We start from the raw sequence: 20936 nt of genomic DNA on the forward strand, positions 1-20936 counted from the left end.
TCATGATCTTAAAGGCTTTCCCCTGTGGTGATGCACATTACCTCATGTATTTCAAAGGCAAGCTATTTATCCCCTTCCCTCCATGTATTTCTAAATGGTTGTGTGAGTGATTTGTCAACTTAAATATATAGAAGGTTAATTTGACCCAATTACCAAACATAAAAAAGCCTAGAATATTTAACTTGCTGGTCAAATATGTTCATTATGCCTACTAAGTATCTATCCTAGAATTATCTGAAGTCTTAAATATGGCAAAGAGTAACAGTTCTTCTTTCATTAAATGGTGCATGATAAACTAATATAATAACAAAAATATTATAAGAACTTTGCTGGTGTAAATCTGGCAGAACACAAAATGCTTAGGTTTCACCAATAGTTTAGCATTTTGGAGTTTCATATTCCATAGTTCAATTAGCTTCTAATTAAAAATCAAAATGGCACTTTTAAAAAGAAAATTCAGGACTAACAATTGTAATCTTACTAAGTTTTCAATTCTCCACATTTTGAATTCCATTAATTTATCTCAGCAACATGGAGACAGAGTGTTTATTTTTTTATTGGAACAATATTGTTTTCTGTTTGGGTATTTTGCCAGAAGATCACATTTTGTTCCCACTCATCCTTCGGTGATGGCGGCGGCGGCCGGGCCTTCAGTAGCGGCGGCGGCGGCCGGCTCGGCGTTTCTTTGGGAGGAGCTTGGAGCTCTCTCCCCCCCCCAGCGGTATTGTCATCAGCGGCGACAATGGCGGTAGCGGCGGCCTGGCCTGGCCTGACCGGTCTGGCGACGGCCTGGCCCGACGGTGGGCCGCTGGCCCCGGTGAACTGGCCTGGGGGTTGGAGCCGGTGGTATGGCCCAGCGGGCCCAGCGGGCGAGTGGCCTATCCCAGCGGCCTATTCCAGTGGCCTGGCGGCCGGGCCGGCTGGGCGGCTTAGCTTGGAGATCGCAGGTGGGCCCGATGGACACCTTGCTGGTGTCATCTTGAGTCTTTCCTCGGGCCTAGTGGACGCTCCCTCTTTATCATCTTTACCACCTAGAGGACGTCTATGGACCGCCTGTGGGGGGGGCCTTTTTAAGACCTTTAAGATCCTGCTCCCCCCCCCCGGACTTTGGGAGAGAGATGGCTTAGCGGCTGAGCGGCCTGGCCTAGTGGATGCCCCTGGCCTAGCAGTGTAACAGCTTCCCCTTCCTCCTTTAACCACCCCTCGGGACTGTATAATGAGGGGTTGGTGAAACGGACTGAATCATGGCGGTGTTATCCATCTACCGCCCAAGAACTATTCCTCAACTGTGCTCACCCGGAATTGCCGGAATTATCAATTATCATCTTGATTGGTCCAGGATGGGCTTGTTTGCCGGACTCTTATTATGCGGACATTCACAGCGGCTGACCTTCTTGCCCTGCGAGATTCCCCTCTCTCGCGGGTTTGGCCCCCTACACTATCGAGGGCCCATCTTGAGGACGGGTTTTGGAACCCCGAGAGGTGGCATGCCAAAAATAGGAGACTTAGGGGATTTTTAATTAACTGTTTAACCATTTTTTAAGGGGAGTTTTAATGGGAATTTTAAGGGTGGGGGTGGATGGGTGGGGGGGGGGAACCCGTCAGGGAGGGGGCTAGGTCCACCATGTGTTCGCGGCGGTAACTTAATAGGTCCTAGGGTTGTGGAAAGGGGTGTCGTTTCAGTTTGTCAGGGTCGAGCTATTACTACGGTAAGTGGGAGAGGCAGATATGATGGAAGGGGGGGGCCACATCAGGTTTTGGGGGCTCGCTCTCGCTGTTTACAAGCGATTGCGTGCTCCGGCCCCCCAGGAATTTCCCGTGACCCAAGTGGCCAGAGTAATCGGGACCTGGGCCTTCAGCTGATGTTATGTAATGCCAGGTCTGCAGTTAATAAAGCCCCCCTGATTTCAGATCTTATTCAGGAAGGGACCGCGGACGTTATGGGCATTACGGAGACCTGGTGGGCACCGAAGGGGGGGTCCCCCTAGTGGAGATGTGCCCACCAGGTTTCCGAGCATTCCATCAGCCGAGGGCCCAGGGTAGGGGTGGCGGTTATCATTAAGGAGAGTCTCGAGCCGAGGGAAACCACTGTGCCTCAGATAGCTGGGTGTGAATCCCTCTAGGTGAAGTGGGGTCGTAGGACTCAGGTGGGCTTGTTGGTCACGTACCTGGCTCCTTGCTGCGTGACAACAGCCCTGCCTGAGCTGTTGGAGTTGCTGGCCGGGTTGGCAGTTGAAACCCCTAGACTGTTGGTCATGGGGGATTTCAATTTGCCATCAGCCGGCGTAGCATCTTCGGCAGCTCAGGAGTTCATGGCTTCCATGACGGCCATGGACCTGATTCAATTAATTGACGGCCCTACCCACGTCGGGGGAGGCACCCTAGACTTGATTTTTATCTCTGGCCAGTGGTCTAATGATCTGGTTTTAAATGATTTAGTTGTTGAACCTTTGTCATGGTCAGATCATTTTCTCCTTCGTCTAGACTTTCTGACCGCTACCCACCACCGCAGGGAGACGGAACCAATGCGCTGGTTCCGTCCCAGGCGCCTGATGGACCCGGAGAGGTTCCTGACGGAGCTTGGGCCATTTCCCGAGCACCTGGCCCACGACTCGACTGAAGAACTAGTTGCGGCTTGGGAACGGGCCGCGGCTGGAGCTTTGGACCGTGTCGTGCCTTTGCAGCCTCTGACCCGGCGTCGGTCTCAACCAGCTCTTTGGTTCTCCGAGGAGCTGAGGGAGATGAAGCGCCGGAGAAGATGCCTAGAGAGTGCCTGGAGATCCAGCCACTCTGAGGCTGACCGGACACTAGTTAGGTCCTATACTAGGACCTACCTAGTGGCAATGAGGGTTGCAAAGCGTTCCTATGTTTCCTCCCTCATTGCGTCGGCAGATAACCGCCCGGCCGCCCTGTTTCGGGTTACCTGCTCTCTCCTTCAACAGGAGGGGCGGGAGGACCCCCTACAAGGGCGTGCCGAGGAGTTTAACGGTTATCTATACGACAAAATCGTTCAGCTTCGGGACGGATTGGATCAAAATTGGGTAGATCCAGGCGAGGGTTCCGAGACCCGTCTTGTTGAGGTGGTTTGGGATGACTTTGATCCTGTGACTCCCGAGGACATGGACAGGTTGCTGGGTAGGCTGAACGCCACCACATGTTTACTGGATCCGTGCCCCTCCTGGTTAGTACTGGCTACTCAGGAGGTGACACGAGGCTGGCTCCAGGGGATTACAAATGCTTCCTTGCGGGAGGGGGTCTTTCCCGCGGCCTTAAAAGAGGCGGTGGTGAGACCCCTCCTCAAGAAGCCTTTCCTGGACCCAGCTGTTTTAGGGAATTACCGGCCAGTCTCCAATCTTCGCTTCACGGCGAAGGTTGTAGAGAGTGTGGTGGCATGTCAGCTGCCCCAGTACCTGGATGAAGCTGTCTATCTAGACCCGTTCCAGTCCGGCTTCCGGCCCGGATACAGTATGGAGACAGCTTTGGTCGCACTGGTGGATGATCTCTGGAGGGCCAGGGATAGGGGTTACTCCTCTGCCCTGGTCCTATTAGACCTCTCAGTGGCTTTTGATACCATCGACCATGGTATCCTGCTGCGCCGGTTGGAGGGGTTGGGAGTGGGAGGCACCGTTTATCGGTGATTCTCCTCCTACCTCTCTGACCGGACGCAGACGGTGTTGACAGGGGGGCAGAGATCGACTCCAAGGTCCCTCATGTTTGGGGTGCCGCAGGGGTCGATTCTCTCACCCCTCCTGTTCAACATCTACATGAAGCCGCTGGGTGAGATCATCAGTGGCTTCGGGGTGAGATATCAACTGTACACTGATGATACTCAGCTGTACTTTTCCACCCCGGGCCACCCCAGTGAAGCTGTCAAAGTGCTGTCCCGGTGTTTGGAAGCCGTACGGGTCTGGATGGGGAGGAACAGGCTCAAACTTAATCCTTCCAAGACGGAGTGGCTGTGGATGCCGGCACCTCGGTACAGTCTGTCTGTACTGTCTGTTGGGGGTGAGTCATTGGCCCCGATGGAGAAGGTACGCAACTTGGGCGTGCTCCTGGATGGTCGGTTGTCCTTTGAAGACCATTTGGCAACCGTCTCCAGGAGAGCTTTTTATCAGGTTCGCCTGATCCGCCAGTTGCGTCCCTTCCTGGACCGGGATGCCTTATGCACAGTCACTCATGCTCTCGTTACCTCTCGCCTGGACTACTGCAATGCTCTCTACATGGGGCTCCCCTTGAAGAGCACCTGGAGACTTCAGCTAGTTCAGAACACGGCTGCGCGGGTTATTGAGGGAGCGGTTCGGAGCTCCCACATAACACCTATCCTGCGCAGACTGCACTGGCTACCTGTTGTTTTCCGGGTGCGCTTCAAGGTATTGGTTACCACCTTTAAAGCGCTCCATGGCTTAGGACCGGGCTATCTACGGGACCGTCTACTGCCGGCCTCTATCTCCCATCGTCCGGTACGTTCCCACAGAGAGGGACTCCTCAGGGTGCCGTCAGCCAAACAGTGTCGACTGGCGGCCCCCAGGGCGAGGGCCTTCTCTGTGGGGGCTCCGACCCTGTGGAACGAACTTCCCCTCGGACTTCGACAATTATCTGACCTTAGGACCTTTCGCCGTGAACTTAAAACTTATTTATTTCGTATGGCTGGACTAGCCTGATTTTTATCTCTAAATTTCAATTGAATTTATGGGTTTTTAAAGTTTTATAATTTTATGCAGGAGTATGTTATTTTAACATTTGGGCAAATTTAAATTAGTTTTTTAAGGGATGTTTTTAACTATTGTGTGTATCTGTATTTTATCTGCCTGTTCACCGCCCTGAGTCCTTCGGGAGAAGGGCGGTATACAAATTAAAATATTCATTCATTCATTCATTCATTCATTCATTCATCTTCTACCACCTCCATTCAACACATCTCAGCCCTACCAAACCTGCTCTACTAATTAAAGGACTCTCAAGGGCAGACTTGTATCTATGCAGTATAAAAGACAAAAGACAACATCAGGTTGTGCAAACAAAAAACCAGTTGTGGAATATTGAATGGAAGCTATAATTAGGGGAGAATCACTGTGACCAAAAGTAGTACAGAGGCCTTCTGCTCATCTTTCACCCACTCTTAACTTTTAGCGACATTGTATGAAGCAGGCTTAGTTCTCTGTGTGAATTTCTTTGATGCCTTAATGTTACTTTATACTTGACAGAACTATAACAAAGATCAATATTCTAAATAAATCATAAGGAATGAGTTTGCTTTCCAAACATTTGGAGTCACCTATTCTTACTTACCTTGGCTAGTAAGAAGAAAAGAGGGAAACAGAAATCTCTTCTTTACTCATCTTTTCTAGGCAGCATGCTAACTCTTGAATATGTTTTTGTAGTTTTTGCAAATTTTAAAAACATTGCTGTGTTAAATACTATTAGCCTGAACATACGTTTCCATCATTCACCCATCTCTTACCCTCCAAGGTTTATCAAGAGGTATTTTTTTCAGCAGTGTTTACTTAAAGAATTTTTACCTAAAGATTAAATGTAAGATCTTATGCATGAAAAACACGTGTTCCACATTGGGCGACACATCTTCTCTCTAGAAGTCATTGCTACATCATTAAGAACCAAGAAGTTGAAGTAGATTGATACAGGATTTGTACAGTAGAATTTTCATTCCTGTTTTCCTGTTTATGATTTATTTCATTAATGTGAAGACAATATCAGTATAAAAAGGCAATTTCAATAGCAACCTTTTAAGTTGTAATTATTATTACAGATTAATGACTGATTGTTTTATCCCTTTAACCTTGGTTTATCTGAAAAAAACTTCAGGGAAAATTAAACAGAAATGTGAATAATTCATTGCATTTATATTCTGACATTTTCTCCAGGAACTCAAAATCTCCCAAATATGAATTCTATAAGAAATTTGAGCAAGAATAAGCTGGCTCATAGTCATCCAATGAGTCCTATTTTTCTGTGAGGATTTGAGCCTTCTTTTTTCTAATCCAGGACCAATACTTTAATCACTTTAGTAGCTGATCAGTTGAATATTTAAATGCAAAAAACATTTAAAGTTTTAAGGAACAAAAAAACTTTTATAGAGAACTTTTATCCTTGATAATTGTATTCTTTTCTGCCTCCCAAATAAAACAGCAGAAAGCATGAATTGACTGGATGCACAGAGCCACGGAATTTCTTAGTGACAGCTGTTGCTGTTTGAAAGATGAAAGTACTTGGCCCAAGAGTCTGTTTATGTGTTTGAGCAGAGAAAGCAATATTCATTTCAAGGAGCTCTGAGACAGACAGATTCTGAGAAAGAGAACGCAAGGGATAATTATCTAAATTATGTTCAGGCTATTATTGAAGACGAATATAGTTAAAATGTAATTAAATATGACGGGCTCACAGGATGCAAGCATGACTTTGGAATGCTAATCAACAATTATAGCTCTCCTTGGGGGACTCAAGCAGAACAAGAGAGTTGGGAGGGATGGCTGAGGTGAAATATGGAGTATTAAATAACATACCCTAGGGCTGCAACAAGGCTAATTTCTTTTAAAAGATGAAGCTGTGGCATTGGGGGACTTGTGTTGGTTGTGCATCATGCAGTCTTGGCTTTCAGGTTGAGGACCCTCATATCAGCATAGGCTCTGGATTGCTGGTCTTTTCGGGAAAGTGTAAGCCTCAAATGAAAGTATTGATTTCTCTAATTTTGATTTTTATAAGTATATGTTTTGGAGGTTCACAAATCCCAGCAGATGTATATTTTTGATCTTTTGGATAACATCTTCATTTCTATTTTCTCTCTATCATTTGTGATAGAAAAAATAGTCTATTCGTCCATTGCTGTTTTACTAAACCTACTATACTAGTTGTTTACTTGTTAATGGCTATTCCTGGAAAAAAGTAGCACAGAGAATTTTTGACACAAAGGGATATTGAGTTTTATAGTGCATAAAAACTACATAATGGTCTCTGTCCATTTGTAAATAAACTCAGTTCAATCTTATAGTTCAGTTTATAAATGAAAAGGTTTCGTGGACACAGTAGCCTGTATTTAATACATCTTCTCATTCTATGTTTCTAGCACGTAGATATTAATATCTTATATACACCTAAATTCACTTTTGCTTTTTATTTTTACAGACACGGAAAGACACTAATTCACAACACCAGGAATTAAAAATCTCTCATTTATTTTTAGTCGTTCAGTGTTCCCTTAAATATTTTTACATGCCAACCTGAAAGACAGAATTGTATCTCTTCAGGTTTATTTTAAATACTTTCTTTTAAATAGTCCGTGGATGAATACATTTTACTTCTTACTGCACAAACATTTCTAATTTTGCTAATTTGTATGTCAGTATTTCCCCTAGAAAAGTACGTTTAGAATGACATATTGGAAATAAAATAACTTGCTTAGATTTAACTGATTGACTCAAAGATAAACTATTAAAATTATAATCCCTCACTGTTGAATTTGCAATTATCTAGATTATATCAATTTGATAACCTGTAGTTAAGAGCTAATCTTCAGGAGTTGTTTGACTGAAAATTGTCTTTTATCCTAAATTAATTATGCCCCACACAGCTTTCTTAGTTAGAACGTATATGGGTCCTACTACCTACCAGAGATAGAAAAGGCTCAGTTAGAATTTGGATAAGCTTCTGAGCACCTGAGTGCTTTTTATGAGAAGTACGTCTTTGCACTTTGGCATTTTAGAAGCTGCAATTCTTGTGGTATCCAATTAGATGGGCATAATGCCAATGTCTGTATATGCAGTTTTCTTGTGCAAATTGATTCTGTTCTACTGTATTCTAGTATTAGGTAAATAATATACTAGGAGTTCCAGTATCTGCTAAGAGATTTTATCTTCTTTTTAATCTTTAAAATATTATAGGTTTGTGAAAGGACATAATTCTGTTCTTGTCTACAAATGTCTACATAAGTTCTCCCCCCCCCCCTTTTTTTTTTTTTGTAATCAGGACAGTTTTCAACTATAGAGAAGTAGTTTTGTAGTAGGTGGCGTATCAAAAAGCTGTTTTTTAAAAAATTGGGCTCTTGCTGTAGCTGATTTTTCCCAAGAAAAAATAAAACACCAAATTTTTTTTAAAAATGATTATGCAAGCCAGTTTGGTAACACATCTGGACATCAGGCTAGAAACAGAGAGATTATGAGTTCTAGTCCCATTTTAGCCAGGTGACTGACCTTGGGTTAGTCATTTTCTCACCTCTAGGATGCAAGCAATGGCAAACCATTTCTGAAAAGCTTCCCAGGAAAACTGCAAGTAGTAGTCAGGAATCAATACTGATTTAAGGGCCCTAGAAAAAATGTGGCATATTCAGGAAATTGAAATTAATTTAGTCATATATTAGAGTAGATGTATAGAAATCAGGGTGACATAAGTAATTTACATGTTTGCTCTGTGTACAACAGCATCAATGTGCCCAAGCCTTTTCTATCCCGCTAGATGCTTTTCTAGCAAATCTGCTAAAGTTTTGCTGTAATAAACCAACACTATCAAAGTTATGTTAGAACTAATATAGATGGCATTAGAAAGGTACAACTGTTGCTGGACTGAATTCCTATGATTTTGCATAGAGGAGAGTAATTTTTGTGTCTGTGCTTATTAAGATATTAAATTTCTCCCTGGTGATGTTGATGTCCTGAATTTATAAAAGTGGAATTATTTTCTGCTTCACTATAGTTCTGAAGCCCAGTGGAATTAAAAGAATAAGTATGTGAAAATGTCATAAAAAGTTTGCCTAGATCAGATCAACTGTTTCTTACAACTTTTTTGCTATACTGTACAATATCCCAGCTCAAATCTTGGCTATATATGTAAGCAACAGCATTGCAGTTCTTTCAGTGTTTTCCTTTCCTTTCCTTTTGCTTTTTAGTAGTATAAAAGCATCTTTTGAATGCAATGCTATCCAAATGATAACCTACTTCAAAAGTTCATGAAATTGCTTTAGCTGTCTTACTATCATTTCTTTAATTATATTAAGCTCTATTATGCATAAAGTTTGTAATTTTATCTTCAAATTGATTTCAGGAGAAAAGATAATCTGATTATATATTAATCCAATGTAATGATCTCTACTGTTTATAAGGAAATATTCAAATCTTCTTTCTCTTTCCTTCTTGAGAGAAGAAAGGTGCCAAAAATTATACTTGGGTAAAGACATGGTCATGAGCCTTTTCCAGCACCATAAAAGAAAATAACATTGTCTTAGACTGCAACAATTTAAAAATCATTATGTTAGGTCCTTGAGGTACTGCAAGTTCCACATTGCCGATTCCTTCAGTATGAGTAATTATATCGTTTTTGTTAATAAAATTCACATATTATGCTAAACAATAAACACAGTTGGTTTCGATTTAATGTGATGCACAAACCCAGTTGTAGTTTGGTGTGGAGAACACACAGAATTGTAATTTAAGCTAAGAAAAAACATAGTTATTTTCTAAACAGCAAAAGAGGAGGAATCTAGAAAGTTCTAGCTTTGAGGCCCACAGGAATAACATAACCCCACCCTTTTGCCATAATTATCATTTCTGTTTGAAGCCTTAGGTTTTCAAAAGCCAGATGCTTTTTTAGTACTATATAACATAGATCCTGCTTATTATTGATCCATATTTATCTCCAGAATAACTAGGCTGAGTTGAAGAAATCTGATTTCTTCCATTTATAGCAGTTACAAGAAAAGGCACTTTTACTTGGGATAAGAAAATTTGTTCTTCTTACCGCTTCTGAGCAGTTATTAGAACCATAGAAATTCTTGCTCTTCTTTCATTCAGTTTAAATTGTTCTATGGTTCAGTTTAGAACCATAGAAATTCTTGCTCTTCTTTTATTTTTGTTTAAAAATGAAACTAGCACCAACAGAACGTGGCAACTGCCAGCATTTCAGTTGCTTCCACTTGTGAAACCTGACATTAGATGAAGACCAAAGCCGTATGCTTGAAGTGATTTTGTTTTGCTTAAATGTTTCAGTATTTATTTTACATTGTTCTCATATTTTATTTTCTAAAAATACAGTACATTAATATACACTTACCTGAGTACAGATGCATTTTGAATTTTGTGTTCTATATTCCTGACTTGAGATGATCTTCTTTTCTGCTTTTATTTATTATATAGCTGCTTGTCTCCCCCAGAAAGGTAATGCTAGCATTGAACAGATAAAAATAAGTGTGCATACTAATGCAAGAATATGTTGGGTCACTATAGAAAAAATATTTACGTTTTATTTTTTAAAAAAACCCAAGTGTGCAGTTGTTTTAATTTTCTATATCCCTTTTCTTTCTTGTGCAGATCCTGGCAACTTGTAAGTTTTGATAGACAACCAGCATCTTTTATCAGAATTGTTGGCACTCACAACACAGCTAATGAGGTAATGTAATAGATCAAATTCTGTGGCATGCTGAATATTGAGTTATAATTACTCAGTTATCCTTACCTGATTATCCTTACTCAAGATTATACAAATATTAACTTCTTTCTGTTTAAAGAATCTAGTGAATAAGAAAAATACTTCTTTTAATAAAAAGATACAGAATGTATTGGGGATTGAAAATGTTTCCTGCAAGTGTAGGGATATATATAAAATCATTGAATGTATATACATATACATAACACTAAAGTTGATGGAAAAAAACTTAAAAATTCAGAGAGCTTTAGTAGTATATATATTGTATCCTAAACCAGGGGTCCTCAATCGCCAGACTGTGGCCTGTTTGAAACCTGGCCACAGGAGAGATGGGCAAGCGCGCGTGCATGAAGCTCAATTCATGTGAGCAAAGGACGCTCACATGTGAAGCTCCATTTGAATGAATGGAGGTTTACGCACAAGCACCCTCCATTCAAGTGCCCTCTGCTTGCATGAATGGAGCTTCGCACGTAAGTGTAAGGACCCTCCGCTCAAACATGAAACTCCGTTCACACAAGTAGAGGGCGCGTATACATGCGCTTACTACTTACATGCCCCCTTCCCATATTGGGCCAGGCTGCTAAGCTGGGAAGTTTGGGCACTGCTGTCATAAACCATCATAGGCTGGCTTTTGGGGAGTAGGCAAGTATATATTTGATACAAAATGTATATAAAAATATATGTCTGTACAAAAGATAAATCACAAGGTAAATATTTGATAAGAAAATATATAAAAGAAGATTCAAAGGATACTCATCTATGTGAAATGGATAACTCGATTCCTTCTTACTTGCTGATGTTTCAGATAAATCTTTTAAGCAATTATTTTACAAGCCTTTTTTTAGCAGTGAATTGATTGTGTGGATGCCCTGTTATGCTAAATTAACTTTATAATCTTGCACATGAATTGTTTGTTTTAATCTAAAACAGAATTGTGCTTTACTAAAAAGAAAGGTATTCTTTGCCCAGTAGAAAGTTAAAAATGAATATAAACAGTTAAGATCCCAAAGAGATATATGCCCTGAGGAATGTTTGACAATATATTTTGAAAGCAACAGTTCAACCTTGAGCTACAAATATTCTTCCCTATCTTTGGTTTCAAGCTACATATTTATTCTCAGAAGACACTTAACTATAGATAAAGACACAGATACAGATGTTTCTCCAGATGAAATCCTAGGCTATTTGGGGAGAAGTGTCCTGTAGGACATTCCCTGTCTTTTATTCAGTTTTTATTATGTTTGGTAGTAGAAGATGCTTTGATCTTAGAAGTGCTTATTCATTGTGCTCCTGAAATCTGTATGCTTTTGTATATTTTATTTTTCAATATTTTATTATTTTTTAAGCTAATTGGAGCATTCTATTTCTAAGATTGCATCTTTTTGACTAAAATAAGGGCACATAGATTTTCAGTTGTTACTCTCTAGGCAAGATGTGAATTATACTGAAAAATAATTAAGGAATGCCATATTTTTGCTATCATGTTTTCATTTATATAACTGCAGACACCAAGAAATCTATAGACCCCAGTATGATTCAGGTAAAAAAGCGAAACTGAAATAAAATTATATGCTCAAGTGTCTGAAGAGTAAGAATATATATAGGATTGATATGCATATCATTTTAATATTTCAGGAATTTAAATTTTAATAGATACAGTATACCAATTTTGTGCTGTTCTTATTTGGAAAATATCACTCATGTATAAAGATGGTCACTGAATCCCTTGAAAAACTTTGATCAGATAATTCTAAAATCACAAATCTATTGTATAAGACCAGTTGGAAGCCAGTTTCTTTGGTCCGTCATTTGATCTTTGTATTCTCTGTGCAATTGGACTTGTCATACATAAGCTTTTTGGTATATCCCAAAGGTGCTTTTTCAAGAGGCAACTTGGACTTTCCTGTTTTCTTTGAAAATGTTTCATTTCTCATCCAAGAAGCTTCTTCAGTTCTGACTGGATGGTGGGGAATGGAAGGATTTATACTCCTTCCAGACAGCTGGTCATTGACAGCTGGAGGTGGCCTCAACAACTCTCTAAAAGAATGCAAATGACCAGCTGTCTGCAAGAAGAATAAATCGTTCCATTCTCCACCATTCAGTTAGAGCTAAAGAAGCTCCTTGGGTGAGAAGCGAAACATCTCTTCAAGAAAAGAAAAACAAGAAAGTCCAGTTGCCTCTTGAAAAAGCACCTTTGGGTCAATTATGACTTGGATGACTGAGAATCTCCATAGACTTCTTGGTATATATGAATTGACTTTATAGTTTCAGTAAAGTAATGCTAGTTGTTCGCTATTAACAAATTTCTGTTCCTTCATATTTTTCTTGCCTATTTAATACTAGTCTGCTTACCACCTGGTGTGTTGCTTTTAATAAGAAGCTTCAAAGACTAACAAAAATTGTGATTATTAAATGAGATTCTTTGATGTTGCCTTCTTCTTGCTTCTCCCCCCCCCCCCAATGTTTCTGGAGTATTAGTTCATATTCCTGTAACATTTTCAGTTTTATACAAGGCAACTGTAAGGTTTTGTTAGGCTGTTAATGATTTGATTTCTTGATCACTTTCTCAGCCTGATTTTGATTTCTTCAGTATCTCCTTTGGGATACGCATGTCAACTTTTGCTGCAAACTCAGTGGCAGTAGTAGAAGTTGACTGGTGGTATAATGTTGTATACAATCCAATTCTATTTTCTAACTTAGTCTTTAAATACTTAAATACCTTATGGGAAAGTGTGCCTTTGAGTCAGTTTTTGGCTCCTGGCAATTACCTGGACAAGTCCCTGCAGTTTCTTGCCAAGGCTTGTCAGATATGGTTTGGCATTGCCTGTTTTCTGGAGCTGGAGAGAGAGGCAACGATGCAGCTGGCTTTGTGTCTAAGACAGAACTAGAACTCAATTCATGGTCTTGGTTTTTAACCTGATTACTCAATCATTACACTAAACTTGCTTTAAATACATGTAGTTGTAACATAATTATTATTTCTTAATTGCTTGGGAAATGCAGATACTTTCCAGCTGTTCTTTATCTTTCTCATGTAGTCTGTTGTCACGCTTGATAATAGTATCTCATGTTTTATTTTTCATCTTGGATTCTTGTTTGGAACAATGTAGACTAAAAATGAAGATGCTCTCAAGCTCATTTTGACTATTGATGACGTCTGGACAAAGTAATGGGGTTTTCTTGGCAAAAATAAAAGGAGGTTTGCAACTGCTTTCTCATAAGGTGCTTTTCAGTTTCTCATCGTAGCCTACAGGTCTGGAATTCCTTGGCTGTTTTCCGACCTTCTTAGCTTCTGAGCCTAAATGAAGTTGGGCAGATACTGTTGCCTATTGCATATCTTTGTTTAGTTAACAGAATTGTTCCTCTGTTAATTTCTTGTGCGGGGGGTGGGGGACATACACATTGTACAATCTCCATCATATACCAAGAAGATGTTCACATATTTGAAAAGGCCTGTTGGATTTCAGTCTTATTTATTTTGTATCTTTCATTACTTTGATCTTACAATGTTTGTTCCAATTTTCTACAGCTTTTCCCTTGTAAAAGATTATTGTCTCATTAATATTCCTCAAATTCACTTAGTGCTGCAATCATCCTTATGTTCTTTTCATACTTAGGCTTCTTTCCTGGTTATTCCTATAAGATTTCTTATAAAAATTTAGAACATTGCTGACTTAGAACTCAGGAGACATGTTTTTTATATTAGTGCCAGATTTATTTTCCTATATATGTTGTTTGGCCCAATGAAGATTCTTATATAAGATTTACTTTAAAGCTGATATTCACTGTTTATTTTATGATTAGTATCTGCTGAGTCTTGTAATTGTTGAGAACTGTATCACAGATGTACATGATCTGTGACCTTTTCAGTCTTTAAAATTTCAGGTCCCATAATTCATAAGTGATTTTCAACTCCAGAGTTTTTGGATGAAATAGATATCCCCTTCATTCTAGCATTAGGCTGAGTTATGGGACTGAAACAGTTTTATTATCTTGGGTGATAGACCTTGACTGATGAACTAGATTAAGAATGTGCCCCCATTGTCTGAGGTTTGGAATATGTTGCTGTCAACTAAATATCTTTCCTTGCTGTCGCTTAAGGATACCATTGAAATTGGCACTAGACTGAATATATAAGCAAAATAAAAGATTTAAAAATGTTTCTCCTTGACATAAGAGGGTAGCAGTGCTCCTGATCAAGAAGAGCCTCCAAGCTCTTGCCTCTCCATTGGCAACAACTCTCCAGCTTTGACATTGCATTCTTGTGCTCTTCCTCCTTGCTCTGATTCTGACCTTGGGTTGACATTTGGACCAGTTGATGCACTTCTCTGGCACCTGAACCTGAGTTGTGACAACTCTTGTAGCCTTCCCTCCGTTTCTCTCCAGTTTGCAGATTGTTAGAAGCTCAAGTTACCAAACAGGTTACAAACTCTGTGAACTTTCAACCATGCCTTCCTTTCTCCTTTACTTGCTCATACACATGTATGCACCACGTCCTTATTCCTGCCTTTGCTCGCTCATGCCCATCAGTATCCTCATTCCTGGGCCTCCCAGTACTTGCACACACACATGTACCACCAGTGTCTTCCTGTGGCCTCCCTGCACCCACACATATGCACACACCCACCAGTGCCCACTTTCCTCTTTTGCTCAGTCATATCCTCCAAAACCCTCCTTCCTGTGCCTCAATATCCTCCCTTCTTGCCTCCATGCACTTAGTCATTTATACACACCCACTGGTACCATCCTTTCCTGGGGCTCCCTATGCTAACCACATATATGCACTCATCAGTGCCTTCCTTCTTGGGCCTTCTTAGAGCCTACTGGTGGCACAGTCATTAGAATGTAGTACTGCAGGCTAATTCTGCCGTTTGCCAGCAGTTCAATCCTAACTGGCTCAAGGTTGACTCAGCCTTCCATCCTTACGAGGTCGGTAAAATGAGAACCCAGATTGTTGGGGCAATATGTTGGCTATGTAAACCACTTAGAGAGGGCTGTAAAGCACTATGAAGTGTTATATAATTATATTAGTGCTAGTGCTACTCCTGTGCTTGCATGCCCAATATACCTTCCTTCTCTGGCCTTCTGAAGCTTGCAGTGTTTGCACTGCAGCACAACAGCTCTCAGCCCCAATTTGCATGCAGCCTGTTTTTTCCCCACTCCCTGTGGCTGCTTGTCAGGATATCCCTCCACACTTCCCACTTCTCATCCCATGAGGTTTGGGGTTATTACAACAACTAGAACTGCCTGGATTGCTGCAGACACATCACAACATGCTTTAGGACTACATTGCTCATTGATGGCAGTCATGGTCCCAATTGCTATCTGCAACTGAAGGACTACCTGTCTGTTACTTAAAGTTGCAGGAGTAAATTAGATGGCTTTTAAATTGGTTAGAGAAATAAATAGCAATGAATATGACCTTTCAAGCCATAAATACTTCAGGGGTAAAATTCCTGGAAGACGTCAGATAATAAACCTAATTCAGCATTAATATGGGTGTTATTTTCCAGTAAGCTCGCTGATATCAAGTATACAGCTTATGGGTTGATATTCCTCTGAGAGAGAAAATTGCTTCTTGGGGATGCTGGTTTTCAGTGTATCGGTCTGAAATAGATATCTTCAACTGATTATTTTATGTGGTTAGTGTTGTCTTTCTGTTTATTAGGATATATTTTGTTGCAATAATTTTATTACATTTAGTTAGTTATATGAGAAGTTATTATTACCTGCCCAGAGCAGGATCATTTGGAAAGAAATTGCTAATATATTAAATATTAAAATTGTGCTGAAGTAGCTTTTAGACCTTCAGATTTAACTATTGATTGTGCTGCTTTTCCTATGAAACGCACTCTGAGATAATTGATCAATTTACTGAAATTCAATTTTCAGTTTGTGATAGTTAGAAAAACGGCAGCAGCTGTTGTTTAAAAAAATGAAAATTGTGTTTCACAAAGTGTCTTCAAAGCAACAGATCCACACATTTGGAAATGAAAAATCACTCAGATAATTGAAAGAAGAGCTGTAATGTAAATACAGATAGAACTCTGGAAGTACATGGCAAAGTAAAAGCTAAACAAAATAATAAATAAATAAATGGAAAATCTCTTGAGGACTTTGACAGTAGGAATTTTTTCCTTTCTCTTTTTCTTTGCTTTTCTTCTATATATTATTTTATCAGTAAAAATATGTCAGCATTTAAGTAATCAGTAACAATATGCATCCCTTCCCCAGTTAAAATTTAGTTATAAGAGCATCTTATAATCAAGCTAGTCCAGCCATACGGAATAAATAGGTTTTAAGTTCGCGGCGAAAGGTCCTAAGGTCAGGTAGTTGTCGAAGTCCGAGGGGAAGTTTGTTCCACAGGGTCGGAGCCCCACAGAAGGCCCTCCTGGGGGCCGCCAGTCGACACTGTTTGGCTGACGGCACCCTGAGGAGTCCCTCTCTGTGGGAACGCACCGGACGATGGGAGATAGAGGCTGGCAGTAGACGGTCCCGTAGATAGCCCGGTCCTAAGCCATGGAGCGCTTTAAAGGTGGTAACCAATACCTTGAAGCGCACCCGGAAAACAACAGGTAGCCAGTGCAGTCTGCGCAGGATAGGTGTTACGTGGGAGCTCCGAACCGCTCCCTCAATAACCCGCGCAGCCGCGTTCTGAACTAGCTGAAGTCTCCGGGTGCTCTTCAAGGGGAGCCCCATGTAGAGAGCATTGCAGTAGTCCAGGCGAGAGGTAACGAGAGCATGAGTGACTGTGCATAAGGCATCCCGGTCCAGGAATCAGGCGAACCTGATAGAAAGCTCTCCTGGAGACGGTCGCCACATGATCTTCGAAGGACAACCGACCATCCAGGAGCACACCCAAGTTGCGTACCTTCTCCATCGGGGCCAATGACTCACCCCCGACAGACAGCCGCATCTGCAGCTGACTGTACCGAGGTGCCGGCATCCACAGCCACTCCGTCTTGGAGGGATTAAGTTTGAGCCTGTTCCTCCCCATCCAGACCCGTACGGCTTCCAAACACCGGGACAGCACTTCGACAGCTTCACTGGGGTGGCCCGGGGTGGAAAAGTACAGCTGAGTGTCATCAGCGTACAGTTGGTATCTCACCCCAAAGCCACTGATGATCTCACCCAGCGGCTTCATATAGATGTTGAACAGGAGGGGTGAGAGAATCGACCCCTGCAGCACCCCACACATGAGGCACCTTGGAGTCGATCTCTGCCCCCCTGTCAACACCGTCTGCGTCCAGTCAGAGAGGTATCAAATATAAACAAGCCCGTCAGATATATGATGCACACACATTCTTGAGAAATGGAACCGCCCATTGCTATTGGACTTTAAAGAAGTATTTTCAATTACTGAGCCTGCACATCTTTTTGAACAACCAAATATATCTAAAGGTGTACTAGTTTCATATGTATAGTCAGGCTTCTGGATTGTGATGTAGAGCATAAAGAGACTGTCTGACGCAGGGCTAGTTATTACTTGAATGTGTCTAGTCAATGTTCAGTGACACTTTAGCCGGTTTAGCTCACGCTGGTAAAAGCCTGTTATTAAGAACACAGTAGCCTGCAATTACTGCAGGTTCGAGCCCGGCCCAAGGTTGACTCAGCCTTCCATCCTTTATAAGGTAGGTAAAATGAGGACCCAGATTGTTGGGGGGGCAATAAGTTGACTTTGTAAAAATATACAAATAGAATGAGACTATTGCCTTATACACTGTAAGCCGCCCTGAGTCTTCGGAGAAGGGCGGGGTATAAATGTAAACAAAAAAAAAAAAAAACTTTAAAAAGCTACTTGGATTTTTGGCTGCAGCAAAGATGAAAAACAAAGAGAAAGTATTCTAATGCTTGAAAAGGTGATGTTACATCAGTTATTTGTTTTAGCCCTCTTCCAGAGAGATAGTAGTCAGCTAAAATCATTAAAAAAGTCCTATTACTATTAAAAGAGGGCTGGAGATAATATTTCTACAATCCACAGATTGAAATAAAGTGACAGGTCAGGGTATTTACCGTTTCATTTAACTGCTTAGATAATATTTATTCATTTCCAGTGTTATTCTGTGAAATTAATTGGCGTTAACTATCAGATCAAACAGGAATGTTAAAAAAACATTTTACAGAAGAAGATTACAAAGTAGTGTCATTGGAATGATTCCTTCTGGTGCTTTACAAGAGATTTACTTGTATTTTAAAACATAAGCAGAAAGATGTTAAGATATAGGATATTATTAGCTAATCTGTTTCTGTAGTGATTTAAAAGGGGAAAAAAACTTTTCTAAAAAATTCAGCATCTTCCTCATCAATCTAAAGCAAAAGTCCAAACAGACTTGTTATAACTGTTAATCATAAAAGTGTATTACATATTCCAACACCACCCCCTTAGGTGGCAATTTTATTTAACTAGTAGCATTTTAACCCCTTTTTATAATTCATATTCAAGAGGTATTAACTAAATTTCAAGTTTGGTTAATACCACTGGTGACACTAAAGTTCTTCAAGCCTTTATAATCTCACTCCAGTGGCACATATTATCCAGTTGTCTTTTCAAAAAATGTATAGAACAAATAGCAATCAAAACTATATTTTTAAGTCTTTGACAAATGATCTCTTACAAGATATATCTGTTGCCAATGAAGAGCCTGAGAGATAATTTTTAAAGCTTTTGTTCAGTGACATGATCAGGGAATTACTGGAATTCCCATTTTTCAGTGAGCTAAAGGCAATAGATGTGCTTCACATACCTATTTAAAATCTTAAAAGTCTTACAGATGAGATCAAGCTGAAACAGTGAATCTAAAGCCCAAACCAACTACTGAATTAACAGAGCTCAGATGTGCAAAACACCACCTATTTTATTTCAAAGTAGGCACAAAGGTAAAAAGGGGCAGGTTTATATCATGCTGTGTCAAATAATTAAAGTTGGTTAAATGTCTTTCCATACAGTGTTCTAGGTTGAAGGGATGGTGTTTGCTGTTGTTGTTGTTTTTTGCATATATTTGATGTTGCTTATTAAAACATATTTGCACTTGATTCGAATAAATCAAATTTTGTTTTTCTTTTCATTCAAAATTCTACTACTTTTGACCAGAGCCGATACTGGTCTCAGTGGCACAGTGTAGAAATTGCTACTTTACAGATGTGGATAAAGATTATTATACCATGGAATTCCAACTAAGATGGCGCCGACGAAGGCTGCCTCGGTGAAATGCTCTCTAATTGTTTCTTTATTTCTAATTGTTCTCTGTGACTCACTACGGATTTCCTACTCACGAGACCATTTGCTAAAAATTAAGGAACATTTCTTTAAGGAGCAGCTTTCTTTAATCTCACCCCCGCCTGTCTTTACAAACACGGAGGAGATTCTAACACAGGAGGAGGCAATTCCCACGGAGCCATGGATTACTAAAACCAAACGACGGAAACGAAGGAAACGAGGTAAACGATCTGGGATCTTAATCAAGCTAAGAACTCGCACTAAAACTCCTCTGCCTTCAATTTTCCTAACAAATATACGCTCACTTGCAAATAAGATGGATGAAATACTCCTCTTAAACAAATACTATTCTGATTTTCGCAATTCAGCAGTCCTATGCTTCTCTGAAACCTGGTTAAATGAATCAATTGAAAATAGCAGCCTGAACATTCCAGGATTTCAAATTGAACGATCAGACAGGATTCCAGAAACATCTGGTAAAAAGAAAGGAGGAGGCTTATGCCTATATATTAATTCAACCTGGTGTCAAGATTTTAACATAATTTACAAATTCTGTGACAACAATTTAGAGACTCTAATTATCAACTGCAAACCTTACGAGCTTCCTCTGGGGCTTCGTCAACTCCCCGATCTCAAGTCCTTCCGCCGCGAGCTGAAGACGCTGCTGTTTCGAAGAGCAGGACTAGCTTGAACGTAGTTTTAAACTTGGGATTTTAAAAAAAAAGGGTTTAAATGAGGTTTTAAATTTGTATTTAAAAGTTAGAGCATCAATTGAATTTAACTGTCTATTCTTTTAGCTTTTTATGTATTATATGTTTTTCTGTTGTTTTTGACTGTGAACCACCCTGAGTCCTTCGGGAGATGGGCGGTATACAAATATAATAAATAAATAAATAAATAAATAAATTCGCCTCATGAATTTTCCTCATTTCTTCTAATTGCTGTTTATGTCCCACCACAAGCCTGTGTAAACGAGGCATTACGAACTCTAGCTAACCAAATCATGGCGGCTGAAGCCAAACACCCTGATTCACTGGCCATTGTTTTGGGAGATCTAAACAAGGCAAACTTAAGGAAAGAACTACCAAAATACTTTCAGCATGTCAATTGTCCCACCAGAGGCAAGAATACTCTAGACCACTGCTACACAACACTAAAAGATGCCTATCGGTCTTTACCACGTGCAGCTGTAGGACACTCTGATCATTGCATGATTCACCTTGTACCTGCTTACAGGCAAAGACTTAAAGCCATAAAACCAATAATTAAATCAGTGAAAACCTGGACGGAG

The 20936-nt window shown here is 40.4% G+C and overlaps 1 protein-coding gene across 1 annotated transcript in view; it reads left to right on the plus strand.

Moving 5' to 3' along the window:
* Positions 1 to 20936, plus strand: part of BTBD9 (BTB domain containing 9) — a 168057-nt gene that overhangs the window by 140728 nt on the left and 6393 nt on the right. The window contains exon 10 of the mRNA XM_058168009.1: positions 10314 to 10392. Within this exon, the coding sequence (XP_058023992.1) occupies positions 10314 to 10392 (79 nt within the window). The remainder of the gene's footprint in view (positions 1 to 10313; positions 10393 to 20936) is intronic.

Source organism: Ahaetulla prasina, chromosome 1, assembly GCF_028640845.1.
Source record: "Ahaetulla prasina isolate Xishuangbanna chromosome 1, ASM2864084v1, whole genome shotgun sequence".
Classification (NCBI taxonomy): domain Eukaryota; kingdom Metazoa; phylum Chordata; class Lepidosauria; order Squamata; family Colubridae; genus Ahaetulla; species Ahaetulla prasina.